We start from the raw sequence: 15,131 nt of genomic DNA, 5'->3' as shown, positions 1-15,131 counted from the left end.
GGCTGCTTTGAAGAATTAGGCCTGAGACTGTGGGTGTCTGGGATTCAAATAAGCATTTGGAATTTATTGAAGAGTGAACAGTAATAAAAAAAAAAAAACAAGGAATGTGTGCTTGTCTAAGGAAAGGGGGTAGAAAGAAGCCCATGGATGTGGTATTTGAAAGCCTCTGGTTGAGCCTCCTTTCCTTGGAAGCCCCGTGTGACTCCCCAGGGGTTGTTAACTGTGCATGCCACAACTCCAGTCAAGGTGAAATAAGTGTAGCCGCCCTTTATGGGTGCTCAGTGAACTTCCATTGCCAGATATTTCTCTCACGGTTCATTTCTGTAACCATCTTCCTAGTAATTAAAACAGTTTGTCTTGTTCATTCATTCTCTGCATATCAGATGCTATTCTGAGAGAGTTTAATGGTTTTCTTTAGTTGTAGGTCGTGATGCTCTATGGGATTGAGGTAGCAGAATGTGGGGTTGTGAAAATTTCAGTAATGGTTCGAGGTTTCTGAATGTTCAGTGAGCACAGGTTAGCTCACAGTCAAATTGAATGTGATGAAGCTAAGGTGAATCTGGTGTTGCTACCTGAGGCATTGTCACACCGTTCCAGACCAGCTTTGGTTCAGAACAAGCAGTAGGCAGTGCCGCCTGTGTGCACAGTGATGAAGCCTGCTGGGGATACTTCAGCTCGGGTTTGAGAGAATACATACAAAGTTTTCCATTCTTAAATGCAATGTTTACTTATAGAAAACAGACTAAATATTTTCCTGCCGTTATTCCTCAGCATGTAACTATCAAGTTAGTATTTCTTTGGATTTTATTATTTTAGAATGTTGGGGTTTTTTTTAAATTGTTGCTTGAGTCGCTGACTTGAGCTTCATGCAAAAAAAAAGTTGCTAAATTAATGTTGGCTGAAGAATAGAACGTAATTTTCAACAATTTCTGAAATGACTCTAAACATGCCTTTGCCGTTTTGTTGCTATGTATTTATGCAAAGCAGTGCTCCTGGCATTGATGATCATGAAATCGAAGTATTAATCCACTCTGAAAAGCCGAATATGCTGTACATTCTGAAGCATCAAATGTTGTATAAAAATAAATAAGCACATCTATCTTGTTGGTATGCAAATTTGCTTTAATGTTTAATAAGTGGTAAAATTATATGTATTCATATATTTACATATACTCCAGACGTTTTTTAATTACTTTATGACCTGTCATCAATAAATAAAAGAATTATATCTTATATAGCCATATTCACAGTCATATAAAATTATAGTTTATATACCCATATGCATAGAGTTATATAAAAGTTTCTTGAATGAAAATGGGTCATGACAAAAAATTTAATAAGTCTTGTTTAATGTCATTATCATTCAAAACCATAAGGTATAAAGTGCCCGGGAGAGGTACAGCTGAGCCCTGAGTCATTCATGCTCGTTGCTTCCCTATTCACAGTTCAATCTAGACATGGGGTACACATACACAATGGGATTCCAGTCAGCTGTTAAGGAAACACGAACATTTCAAGAAACCGACTAGAACTGGAAAACAGTATATGCCATATAACCAAGGCTCAAAGGACAAATGGTTTGTGCTCTCTCCCACATGTAGATTCTCACCTCGAACTGCTAGCACGTGTTGTGTGTAGGTGTGGGTAAGGTGGGTAATGGTCGGAAAACAGAGCTGGACCGCAGCATTGGAGAGAAGGGGTTGTGAGGGAAGACAATAGAACAGACGTAAGGAGAAATGCTGGGAACCAAAGGAACAGCAAGACAGAGGAAGGAATGGGTGGATGATGGAAGACCGGGGCAGGGGAATCGAGCAAAATGAAATATGTAGGAAAATGGCGTGTGACAACTTGTTATGTTGTAAGTTAATATTAAAAATTAATATGAAACATTAAACACAAATTGTAGGATGTAGCAACCACAGTACCACTGCTTTCACATGAGGACATTACAAAAGTTAAAAAGTGACCTCCCAGTGTCCATTTCCTGTCTGTCCCTAGCAGGGGTGGGGGAGGGTGATGTTGCTGCAGTGTCTTTGGTGCAGGCTGTTAGCTCATCACTAGCTGTGGCATCTTGGGCCTGTTGCGCAGTCTCTAGAGTCGGGACAGAGTCTGCACAGGCCAACTGCTCTTCATACCTTTGAGGTTATGGTTCAACCTTCCCGGGTGGCACTTCCTTCAGTGTGGCGTACAAGACATCCTCTGGAAGTGGTAGCGTGAAGCTTGGCCAACCTTCCTGTGCCTGTGTTTATTGACACTTCTGCCCACATAGCTCATTTTCCAAAGTTATCGCACCTTTTCAACGCCGTTCAGCCTCCTTTGCCCATCCTAAGATGACTAAGGAGCATAATGCCCCAGAGCCATAAATTCAGCAGTGTGGGTGGAGACCCCGGCACGCCAGTCAATGGACTTGCCCCTTTAGTTAGCACAGAAGCCCTGAAGACGAAATGCCTGTAATGTTTTATGTATTTGTGAGAGCAGTTAAAAAATACAGAGCATCGCTGTGTAAAGTATTTTCCTGTTGATCTTGGTTTTTAAAAAGTTTTCTCTAAAAGATAACAAGGTACCCTTTGCCCGTAGGAATGTCAGCCTAACAAGGAGCAGACACGTTGAGCTAATAGTTACGCTAACAATATATTAGCACAACTCACAATGAAGGTTCATATGGGGATGATCTGACCTAAAAGGAAAAAAGGCTAGAGCTGGGGCTTTCCTGAGGAACTGTGGTTGTGTAGCTTGAGCTTTCAAAGATTTGCTTGAATGTCTCTGTCTTCAGCCAACTCCTTTCATGAGCACACGGGTCTTGTACATGCTGTCACACAGTAGCTACTGCAGCGAACGGCACCTGCTCAGGTTCATTACCTCCCGAAGCTTTGTGCTTCCCATACAGACCAGACACCGTTAGCTTTTAATCCTCAAGTGCATCTCTACTCCAGCCATAATGTCTGCTTTTCTTCCCAGAGTTTCTTCGTTTGCATTCTCCCCGATAGTGTGGACTCGTATCACTTCCCATGGCGTCAGAGCAGCTGCCCTCGTCTCTAGAGTCTTCTCTCTGTACTGTGTAGCGTAGACAGTCTTCCTCTCCCGATGTCACACCCTCTGCTCACACACAATGTTTCCGTTGGCTTTCTTTTCTGATAGTCTAGTGCTATTTCTGAGTTGAAAGACATGCATTCGTCTGCTGTGCTTTTTAACCAAGTATTATTCCCAGTCTTATCGCAGTACATAGTGTCATATAATTAGTTTATTCTCATCCTTGCACAAACACATTGTAATCATTCGGGTTCTTCTGTCTGGCCCGGGATTTTTCCTGACATTCCCTCCCAACCTCACATCCTTACCATCAGCACTGTGTTAGGTGTTCCTTAGGTGCTGTGGCTTGGAGAACTGTCGCTGACTTATTGATATTCTCTCTCTCTCTCTCTCTCTCTCTGTCTCTGTCTCTGTCTCTGTCTCCCTCTCCTAGAATGTACAAAAATGTCTTTTAAACACAATTTACCGTGTATGATAGTGTTGGCTGTTTTCTATCATAAATCATGGCTTACCGTGGGTGACATGGTGTTTGCTGTTGTATCACAGGTCTCATTGCTGTCAGTGAAGCCATCTTTCTAGATGCAAGAATTGTCCCTAATTCCAGTTCTGTGCTCTCTTCAGCATTGACTGCAGCACTTAATCTCAAACTAGTTTTTCAATAATTACCTCATGGCTGATTGCAGAGCAATTTCTGGGTGGGTGGGATTTTGATGGTGGTGGTGATGGCGGTGGCTGTGGTGTGGGGGGGAGGCTGTGGTGTGTGTGTGTGTATTTATATATACCATGGATTATTTTGTTGGGTTTATCACATGCCAAGGTGTTACGATTGCATTTACTTCACTATAGCAGATATCAGGCTTAAAATCCATCAATTTTTAGCAACTGTAATCATTAATAATTATGGGTAACCTTAAAAGATACGTTATGACATTAGCATGAGGTAGAAGTGTCTAATAAACTGACAGGCATAATGAGCCATTGAATTCAATAAATTCCTCCAACAGTCACTGAGTTTATTCTATGCTCGGCACGGGGCTGCAATCATGGATAAATGAGTACTTCATTCTCCCTCCTTAGAGCTACCACCCCAACAGGAAGGATGCTTTAAAACAAAATTTTAATTATTATGATAGCAAGTAAAAGGGGAAGGACTTTTTCATGACCATGTGTTTTCTACTGGGTCTTTGCCCTTTGGAAGGTCAGAAATTTTTACAAAAGAATTGTGTGGGCGAAGTTAGTTTTTCATATTTACCTGTCATGGGATGCCTCATTTGTGACAGACTCAGAGGGTGATATCCTTGCCTGTGCCTGTTCCTACAGCACCATGCCCGGAAAGAAGGGAACGCTATCAGTTCAGTCCATCCTGAGGTTTTTACAACTAGAAGAAAAAGCATAGGACAGGAAGTGGCTGTTTGTGAGCCCACACTGAGAGTAAAGTTGGCCATGGGCGAATGAGGCATTTGTTGGAAAAGATTCGCATAGAAGCCAGGCATGGTAGTTGATGCCTCTATGTGCCCTTACATGTTGGTGACTGACAGATGCAAAGCTTAGTGAATCCAGGTCATTGTCAGCCAGTCGCTTGTCCTCTGTTAGGAATAGTGACCCAGTCTTGAGTGAAATTCCTTATTCTCTCTGTTACCAGTCCTCATCCACAACTGTAAAAAGAAAGCAAGATTTTCTAATGTAACATACCAACCAGTGTGCTTGTAAGCCACCGTGTAAGGTAGCCAATGTGGTAAAAACTCACTTCATTTTGATACCGAAGACAGGATGTTTTATACTCTTTCTTACTTTGCTCTGTTTTTCAGACCTTGTTTCCCGTGATTCCTGATGGTGCAATTCAGATGCGCTGCAATGGTGACATAAACTATTGGCTGAGACTAGGAGCGTGGCCGAAACTCCGTCCTTCCTCCTATGTTCCCCTCTGATGGTGCTTCTGTTGGAATAGTCAAAGAAGTCCACCCAACATGAGTTTTATCATGAAACTTCACAGACACTTTCAAAGAACACTGATTCTGCTTGCCACTTTCTGTATGGTCAGCATTATCGTTTCTGCTTACTACCTGTACAGCGGCTACAAACAGGAAAGCGAACTCTCTGGGAGGGCTTCAGAAGGGGACTGCGGTGACCTCCAGCACATACCATCCAGGCTGATGGAAGTGAAGCGGACAATGCTTTCTGATGCTTCGAGGACCGACCCCACAGTCCTGGTGTTTGTGGAGAGTCAGTACTCATCCCTTGGCCAAGACATCATTATGATGCTCGAATCCATTCGATTCCACTATCACACGGAAATCGCTCCTGGAAAAGGGGACCTTCCTGCCCTTACAGACAATGTGAAAGGCAAATACGTTCTCATTATATACGAGAACATTCTAAAGTATATAAACATGGACTCTTGGAATAGAAGCCTCTTAGATAAATACTGTGTCGAGTACGGTGTGGGTATCATTGGGTTCCACAAAACCAGTGAAAAAAGCCTACAGAGCTTTCAGTTCAGAGGCTTCCCCTTTTCCATAAGTGGGAACCTGGCAGTGAAAGATTGTTGTATTAATCCTCACTCCCCCTTGCTTCGTGTGACCAAATCATCCAAGCTCGACAGGGGTTCTCTACCTGGAACTGACTGGACAGTTTTTCAGATCAACCACTCCACTTACCAGCCGGTAATATTTGCCAAAGTTAAGACTCCGGAAAACCTTTCTCGTCCCATCTCTAAAGGTGCTTTTTATGCCACGATCATACATGACCTGGGGCTCCATGATGGGATCCAGCGCGTTCTTTTTGGCAACAACTTGAACTTTTGGCTGCACAAGCTCATCTTCATAGACGCCATCTCCTTCTTGTCAGGGAAGAGGCTGAGTTTGTCCTTGGACAGGTACATCCTTGTGGACATTGACGACATATTTGTGGGGAAGGAGGGAACGAGGATGAACACCAATGACGTAAAGGTAAGGCCCCGATATCTTAGAGTTTCTCGGTTGGCATCATCTCTGTGATAACAGCACTCCCGTCTTCACAGGACTGAGATTTCTAGGAGCTGGGTCTTCTGTTCTATCAAGAGAATTTGGGAGGAACTAGTGTAACTGGTTACTCTCATCTTAGATTACCTAAATTCCTACTATACTTATATCTGAATCAGGAAAAATGAAGATCGTACTAAAGTATTGAGTGTGGTGAGATCCAGAAATGATTTTCTGTGCTTGCTTATGACTGCGAAATAGAAATCGTTTTTTTTGCTTAGTTGCTTTCTAGAAGCTCTCCACTTAGAGAACAAAGACATCTGTTAAAATACAAAGCAAAGGGAATTTGTTTTGCTGAGACAAGGTACGTGAGAGTTTTTAGAAACTATGAGTCTCAATAAGGAGTAAATTCAGAAATTTGTGAAATATCTATCAGTATGAGCTTCATTTACAAACCATGGGAAACTGACCTGACTGCAGCAGCGGGTTTGTTCACGTGGAATCGTAAGGGCTTAGCTTCTTCTCTCAGGACTGCTTCTGGCATCCACCTGATGCCACTGTGCTGCGTGTCAACTGCATTCACTCCTCACTGTATGAAACTGCTTCCATTCCACAAGAAAACGAGTATTTCGTTATAGTAGAATCAATCGTGTTATGTAAACAACTAGTTAGGTAACAATAAGAAAGACAAAGTTGAAATTATCTACACTTATGTTACTTTCCCGTTTAATAATGGAACTCCATCTCTGTTTCTTTCTGATGTTGATTCCTCATAGAAAGGAGACGCTTTGGGTATATAATTTTTATTCTTTATAATGTTAGCCTTCTGATTGAATATCTGTGACTGAAGCAGTTATCGACAATGTTATTTTGAGACAGTAGCTCAGTAGGAAAATGCAAACAACTTGGGTGTGAACCCCTGTACCTTCTTGGGTGGCAGGAGAGATACAGGTCCTGAAAGTCGTTCTAGGACTTCCACATATGTGCACATTCACACACCAAGCACATAATAAGTGCATAGCGTTTTGTATAAAAAGATCATCTAGATCTATCTGGACAGTTGCATCTTTTCTTAAAGCAACTAAGTTTCTAACAAGTAATATTAAGGTTCATCACACCATTTAGATAAAGTACCAGAGCCAGAGAGGATGCTTTTTGCTATTACAGAGTGTAGGAACTGAGGAAGAAAACACTTCCATATTATAGCTGTGCTTTCTAATTAATTATGTTTATTACGTTATGTTTAAATTTGCATTAAAGATTTACAACTTTCTTTTGTGAAAGAAAGTTAAAACCATGCTAGTAGATTAAGCATTTGTTGTTATGTATTTATAGGCTAAAAGCAATTTTTAATTCTTCCACTTTTCCATTTCCAATTACTGAGATAAAGATGTAATATATATATATATACACATATATGTAAAACTTAATAAACTGTCAAAACTACATTATTAAGGCATTGTAAAATGTGTCAGGTAAACTTCTGTGTTCCAGTGTAGCCCTCTGCATTGTCTAATATCTACACAAAGTGCCTTTTGATCTGGCAAAGTGGTATATGACTATGACCCCAAAACTCCAGAGAATGAGGCAAAAGGATCACAAGTTAGAGGCCAGTCTGGGCTATCCAGGCAGACTATACCTTTTGTGCTTTATAGGCTAACTCATGCTGTAGGGACACAGAAATTAAAGGTTTACTGAGAACATAAAAAAAATGTATCCTGTGTATTTTATGGGTTGATCTTGAAACTCCCTATATGTTTTTTTTAAAAACATGTTTTGGACTATTGTGTTTTTAAACTGCTTCTAGATTCCATATGTTTCAAAACATTAATGCATTAAAAATAGAGGGCATAAACATAAATTTATTCATTTTTGTATTAGCTACTGTCCTCATCACTGTCAAAATTCCCAACAGAAGCACTCTAAGTAAGGAAAGAAAAGATGGTTTTGCCTAATAGTGTTAAGAGTCAAGTCTGTCATGGTAGGAATGGCACAGTGTCTGTCAGGAGAGTGAGGGAGCACAAAAGCTACTTTTGTAGCACAGTGAGGAAGTGGAGAAAGATGAGTGCTGGAGCTCAGATGGCTTCGTCCTTGCGATTCAGTCTTGATCGCAATTTACACAATGGTGCTATTCACATTTAAAGTGAGTCCTCTAACCTCCATGAACCCTCTAGAAACTCACTCATGGACAGGCCCATAGGTTTGCCTTGTAGGTGGTTCTGGATGCTTTCAAGTTGAAAATCAGTATTAACCATCATAATTCCGTATATAGTTTCTTTTAGGCTTTATGTGTACAAGGTTCAGCACACCTGTTCACACTTGGTGTGTTCATATCACCAAACATACAAATATGATGATGAAGTTAGTGAAGCAGAGCTGGAGAGGATCAGTAGTATCACACTCTGAGTTCTTATTGCTATGAGGACACACCGTTACTGAAAGAAATTTGGGAAGAAAAGAGCTTATTTCTTCTTATAGCTTCTAGTCAATCATCCAAAGAAGTCTCAGCAGGAACCTGGAAACAAAGTATGCAGAGACCATGGAGGAGTGCTGCTTACTGGCTTGTTCCTTATGGCTTTCGTCTAGAACCCAGGACCGCCAGCTGCCCAAAAGGGCCACTGCCAATAATGATCTGAGGCCTCCAACATCATTGATTGAGAAAATGTACTACAGATTTGCCTACAGGCCAGTGTTGTGGAAGCATTTTCTAAACTGAGAATTTCTCTTCTCAGATATCTCTAACTTCTAACAAATTGACAAGAAACTAGTCAGAACAAGTAGATAGATTGCTTGCAGTATGGTAAAGGGAAAGAATCAATATGGTCAAATTGTTATTTGGAGAAATAAGTTAAAAAAAAGTATCAGTATGGTCATATAAAACTTGCTGTAAAAAGCATGAGAGTACAACACTGTTTTGCAGAAACTAGTTAATATGCAGAAAAGGCTTGAAGTCAAAAATAGAATGATGCCATGGTATTGATTCAAACAAGAGATGGGAATTTCCTGAAACGAGGGAATGGGAATGAGAGTGGAGAAGAGAGAGTATTTTTAAAATTATTCAGGAGATACTAATCAATGTAGTAATTGGCTAAATGGAGATGAAAGACTGCAATCAAGAGTAAAAGTTGACGGTTTATCATTGGTGAGTCACTGTAGAGAAGACAAACAAGACTGAGGAAGAGGATGGTAGCTAGGGCCATTTGGGGTCATGAAGAAAATCTCAGCTTCCTGGAAGCCCATCATCTCTATTGTTTCTTTTCGTTGCTGATGTCCATGTTAGTGGTAGTTTAGAAGCAAGTATCTGATGTTAATACTTTAAATTTGCTAAAATTATCTTACAACTGCATTTAAGTATTTTAATGGACATACATTCTCCACTTGAAGCATAACTATTAACTCAACTTTACTGTGCTTTTGTCTGCTTGTTTATTCGTTCATTTGTTCATTCCTTCATGTGGTGTATGTGTGTTTGTGTGTGTGTGTGTGTGTGTGTGTGTGTGTGTGTGTGTGTGTGTGTGTAGGCCTGTGCATGCAAATTTAGAGGCCAGAAATCGGCTCTAAATGTCTTCTACTTTCCACTTTATCTTTTGAGACATGGTCTTTCACTGAACCGGGAGCCGGCCATGATAGTTAGACTAGCGCTTTACCTACTGAGTGATCTCCCAGTCCCACTCGCTGTGGATTGTAGATCTATTTTTGTACTGCTCTGATTTCTTCAGGAGAGAGTGGAAAGGGTGATGTTGGCAGAGAATGTCTGTTTAATTCTCCAGCACTGATGAGGAGTTATACATATTTCATTGATCTTCTGACAGCTATCCCATTGTATATTTTGAAAATATCAAGTGCATATGTCTTAAATTACATTTTAATGCGGTATTTTTATCACTCTCTGGCTCATTTTTTAACTTCAGTGACGCTATTTGCCTTTACATTTGTTTACATAATGTGTATCCCTGAACTAGCTTCTACTTAGAAACTATGTCTTATTCCATTGTGTCCCATTGTAATCTTGTCTTAACTTCCTTTTTTGTACTTCCATTGGCTACTGAGTTGCTCTGGCTCTAGATGTCAATAGGCTATTGTTTAATTGTTAGACATTATTGCTTCATTGCCACCAAAGCTTGGTTGGATTAGCAAGGAGTCTACTGTGCTGTCTTATTGCTAACCATTTTCCTTTTCATATAAGACTGTATGCTTTTACCCGCATCCCATTTTAACTTTTAATTTACATTTTTGAAGTACTGCATGTCTGTGTGTGCATGTGCATCTGTATGCACATGCCTGCATGTGTCAGTTCTTACCTTCCACCATGTGGATCTAGGCAGTTGAGATAAGGTCACCAAGCTTGGCAACAAGTGTCTTCACCCATTGGGTCATCATCTCCCATTTTAATGGAGCAGCCAATACGATGCCCTCAGTGTATCATTTAGATATTGTCCCTTCTCTACTGAGATGACTTTAGTGACCTCTAGAACAGCTAGAATTCCTAGTTTTTCACACGGTCCCTTTTTCTTCCTGATCGCACATCCTCCTCCTGTTTGCCTGTTTGATGTGCCACTTTACTAAAATGCAACCCTCAAGTGAGTGATGTTTCCTCCTCTGTTTTGCTCACCGAAATATCCCTACCACCTAGGGTCATATCTGAATCATGGCATACATGGTGTGCGAATGAGATTTTGGCGACTCCTTCAGAAACCAGCAGATATGCTAGAGAAGAATTAAGCTAATATAACTCTGTTTCAAACACCCAGTTAAAAAAAAATCATGCTTCCTTTCTTAAGATGCATCTTTTAGAAACTCTTTAAAGACCCCCTTCATGTTACAGAATGACTTTGCACATTTACACATTTACCCTACTCCTTTAGTGACTGTTCTGTGTTGAAATGTCTGTGTAACATGCACTTTTATGAGTAAAAATCCTTCCCCTAATGGGGAGACAGGTATCCCTTGCTAGCCACCTAACATTTGTGGTAGAAAAGCTTGCCAAATTCCTTTCCTTCCCAGTTATTTTATAATTGATACAAAGTTAGGCAACTTGTAAATACAAATACATGAAACCTCTTCTTTGCCATCCTATTTTGGTGGAATACTTACTTCTAAGTATGATATGAGACCATAATACATATGAAAACAAATCGCTTTCCATTTTATTGTCATGTTCAGATCTCCATAGTGCTCCAGTAAATATGCAGTTATTTTAAGGGAATAAAATTTAAGAAATCCAAGCCAGGTAGTGGCGCATGCCTTTAATTCCAGCACTCAGGAGGCAGAGGCAGGCAGATCTCTGCGAGTTTGAGGCCAGCCTGGTCTACAAGAGCAAGTTCCAGAATAGGCTCCATAGCTACAGAGAAACACTGTCTTGAAAAACAAAACTTAAGAAATCCATAGATTTTAGCTAGCTCCCAGCCTTGGTCAAAGAAACTTTCTTTTTGCAGTGGATAGTGATTAATTCAGAGATCTGTTACTGTACATTAATGTTGTAAGCTCTGAGAGTCATTCCCTTTGAGTGCTCAGTCATAGAAGGGACATCTATCAACCCCTGTTCACCTCTCCAGACAGAGTGGAAAGAACGTAAGAGCTGGAAGATGGGGAGGGGCGCTGTGCAATGCTGTCCTCTAGACATGACATGGCTGTTGTGCACATGTTATATTAAAGAAATTTAATATAGCATGGGAAAATAAGAGATTATTTAACATAGAAAAATAACCTTGTATTTGTAATTCATATGTTCTGGGTTTATTTTGTTAAATTGGTTGCTGCATTTTAAGGAAGTATTCATATTGTGATTAATATTAAAGAGACATTGGCTATGCAAGGACATTCCACAAGAATGCATCTTAAATGATTTAAAGAGAGAAAAATCCTGCCACACAATGATCAATAATGTATAAAGAGTATTTAGTGGCTGCTTACACTTTTTAAGACTTCTGTTTTATTCTTTGAAAAACTTTTATACATGTAAACAGTTCATTTTGATCGTAGCCACCTCTCACTCCCCTTTCTCTCGCCCTCAAGACTTCCCTATCCCATCATCCTTCTAACTGCATGCCCTCCTTTTAAAAATGTTTTAGTTTTAAACCCACAGAGTCCGATTTGAGCTGTCCATATGTATACATGTGTGGGGTCATCCCCTGGAACATGGGCAACCTAACAGTGGCCATACTTTCAGAGACAAGTGATTCTCCCTCCCTCAGCATCCATGATACCAAGAGCTCCTCAGAGAAGAGCAGGACTTGGATGCCTCTCCCTACTCTGCCTGGACTAGACTATTGGGAGGTTGTCCTTAGGACACATACACACACACACACATATGTAAATAAGTGAATATTATATACCCTGTAATAATCCCCCATGCCCACTTCCTAACTTAATCACTCACATCTACACAAATTTCTTTTGCTGTATAAGATACATACTCATGGGACCATGTAAGATGCATGCCCATTGGGCTATTTAAGGTAGAAAAGAAGCATTAATGACATATTATGACCTAATACTTAATCTAGCTATGTAAATCTAGAAATAGTAGCAATTAATTGGGGGACACACCAATTAGTGGGCATATTAAGTCTCTGGAGACCACCATGGGTAACAAGGAGCCTGCTCTGAACTTAGTTTTAGAAGTTTGGCAATGCAGAGATGTGGGCGCCACTCTAACGGTGCTGTTTATCAGCATGTTGGCAACCACCAGTGTCATGAGTCTTGACGTGTATCTATCTATTGTGAGGCTAATTAACAGATCAGTTTAAAACACAACTGTCCTGGTTTGCTTTCTTTGGCTGTGATGAAACACTGACCAAAAGCAGCTTGGAGAAGGAAAGGTGCAGTTGGCTTCCAAGCTACCTGAAAGCAGAGACCATGGGGGAAATCCTGCTTACTGCCTTTCTCTGCCTGCTTCCTTACACCACCCATGACCACCCATGCAGAGATGGCACCATCCACAAAGAGCTGAGCCCTCCCACCCCAGTCCTCAATCTTGAAAACGTCCCCACAGACTTGGCCACAGGCTGAAATGGTAGAGGCAACTCCTTGCTTGAGGCTTCCTCTTCCCAAGTGACTAGTTTGTGTGACAGCCTACCCAACAGAGCTGCCTGTTAGAGCCAGCAGCTCTCTGAACCTCCATCATTACTGTCATGGTGTTTCTTGTATCTCTCTCTCTCTCTCTCTCTCTCTCTCTCTCTCTCTCTCTCTCTCTCTCTCTCTCTCTCTCTCTCTCTCTCATCCCTGCCCCTGCATCAACCACCTTGCCTTCGGGGCCATCATTTTCCTTTATATGAATGCCTTGTCTTTTCTTGGTCCTTCCCTCTGTGAGATCCTCATCCACATCACACTCTTGAGGCAGGAAGAGTGCCCTCATCCTTCTGTGAAAATCCTTTTTGGAGTCTGGGGACTCGCCATCCGTCCACTGCTGCTGCTTTTCTCATCCCTGACATTTGCATCTTTATTCTTTCCATGCAGTTATCTGCTGTTTTTCTCATATATACTAAATATACTGAGTGGAATCGGCTTTCCATAAAAAGAAAAAGAATTGCAGCTAGAAATTAAACCAACTGGTTAAGACAGTGAACACTGACTTATCCAACTAGCAACAATAGCAACAATGATGAATCCTTTTCTAGTCATTGTCATGAATTAAACTGTCATTTAAAAAAAAAACCACCAGAATAAGACCTGCTCCAGTCATACTTTTTCTAGTCATCTAAGGAAAAAGTATTAGATTTCACATAGGAAGACAATATATTCTTGATAGTCCAAGTAAATTAACTGGTTTTACAGTAAACTACTCCAAGGCCAGAATTACTATGTAGAGGGTAGTTAAAATTCATATCCTAGAAGACATGTGTTTCTGAAATTGTGAAAGCACCTTTAGGAAATTTTGTATAACATTTATTTATTTATTCATATTGTTTTTATTGAGTTATATATTTTTCTCTGCTCCTCTTCCTCCCTCCCCACTCACCTTCTACCTTCTCCCATGACCCCCACACTCCCATTGACTGAACATTGAGGTTTGGAGTTCGTGCAGAAAGTCTATTGCTGAGGAAGTTACATCTACTAATGTTGCTTTATGTCTGATCTTGAATCAGCAATAAATACCTGAGAAATTGTCCTTGTATATTTGTCTCTGGGGCAACCAGTTTGCTTTGAATTTATTCTGAAGTCTAAAATTTGCTGTCTTTGTAACTGAGACTACCATTACTTTCCTATATCAGTCTGTATAATGAAAAATATTCTATTCATCAGAATTACACTGCTTAATAGAAATCATCTTCCTGACCATCCACAGCCGTATGTGTGCCCAGTAGATGGAATACTTTCATGAGATAAACACAGGGCAGTAGAAAATATTCCCATATCTGACACGTGAGAAAAACTGCAGACAGAAACAACCAGTCATTCACAGTCAGTGACACCCATGGTTTCTGGAAGCCAAGTGGATCTTCCCATCAGAGAGTTATTTATCTGGTTTGTCGACATTTGAATATTAGCTGACACCTGCTGGATACTCCCACAGCCTCTGGCAAAGCCAGTGCTATCTGTGGCTCTTAGCATCCCTGTTCCTGTCTCTAGCTCAGCATCCCTGTCCCTGTCTCCAGCTCAGAATCTCTGTTCCTATCTCTAGCTCAGAATCTGTTCCTGTCTTCAGTTGCGCATCCCTGTTCCTGTTTCCAGCTCAGCATCCCTGTTCCTGTTTCCAGCTCAGCATCCCTGTTCCTTTCTCTGGTCCATTGTCACTTCACTGAATCATTGGCAGGGCTCCAGAGACTTGGATCTGACTGGAGCAGTGAGAGAATGAAGAAAAGACCATGTCAGACAGACACACAGAAAAGTGAAGGTAGACCCTATTCTCAGCTACAGAAGCCCATGACAATACACACCCACTCAGGGCTTCCTCCACCCTCTACAAAAATAATGTTTGAAATTTTTAATAAAAATAGCCATATAAGCAAATATTAAAAACTGCAGAGCTGGGGAAGTGCTGAGTGGGTGAATGTGTATTTTCTATACCGAGTGAATGTGTATTTTTGACATGGCCTTGGCAGAGGGAAGTGATAAAGCCTTCCCTTCTCGTATATGTGTGGGTATTGATAGTGTGTATCCATCTTTGTATTGCTTGCATATGAAGTAGCTCTTCACAAG

General features: G+C 40.7%; 1 protein-coding gene across 1 annotated transcript in view; it reads left to right on the top strand.

Moving 5' to 3' along the window:
- Positions 1 to 4,885: 4,885 nt before the first annotated feature.
- LOC126507240 (bifunctional heparan sulfate N-deacetylase/N-sulfotransferase 3) overlaps positions 4,886 to 15,131 on the top strand; it is a 107,972-nt gene continuing 97,726 nt past the window's right edge. The window contains exon 1 of the mRNA XM_050151544.1: positions 4,886 to 5,978. Within this exon, the coding sequence (XP_050007501.1) occupies positions 4,998 to 5,978 (981 nt within the window). The 5' untranslated portion in view covers positions 4,886 to 4,997. The remainder of the gene's footprint in view (positions 5,979 to 15,131) is intronic.

The sequence above is a fragment of the Alexandromys fortis genome, unplaced genomic scaffold (genome assembly GCF_014885135.2).
Source record: "Alexandromys fortis isolate MF-2015 unplaced genomic scaffold, M_Fortis_MF-2015_v1.1 scaffold_19, whole genome shotgun sequence".
NCBI classification, from domain to species: Eukaryota; Metazoa; Chordata; class Mammalia; order Rodentia; family Cricetidae; genus Alexandromys; species Alexandromys fortis.
This window is presented reverse-complemented; position numbering and strand designations above follow the sequence as displayed.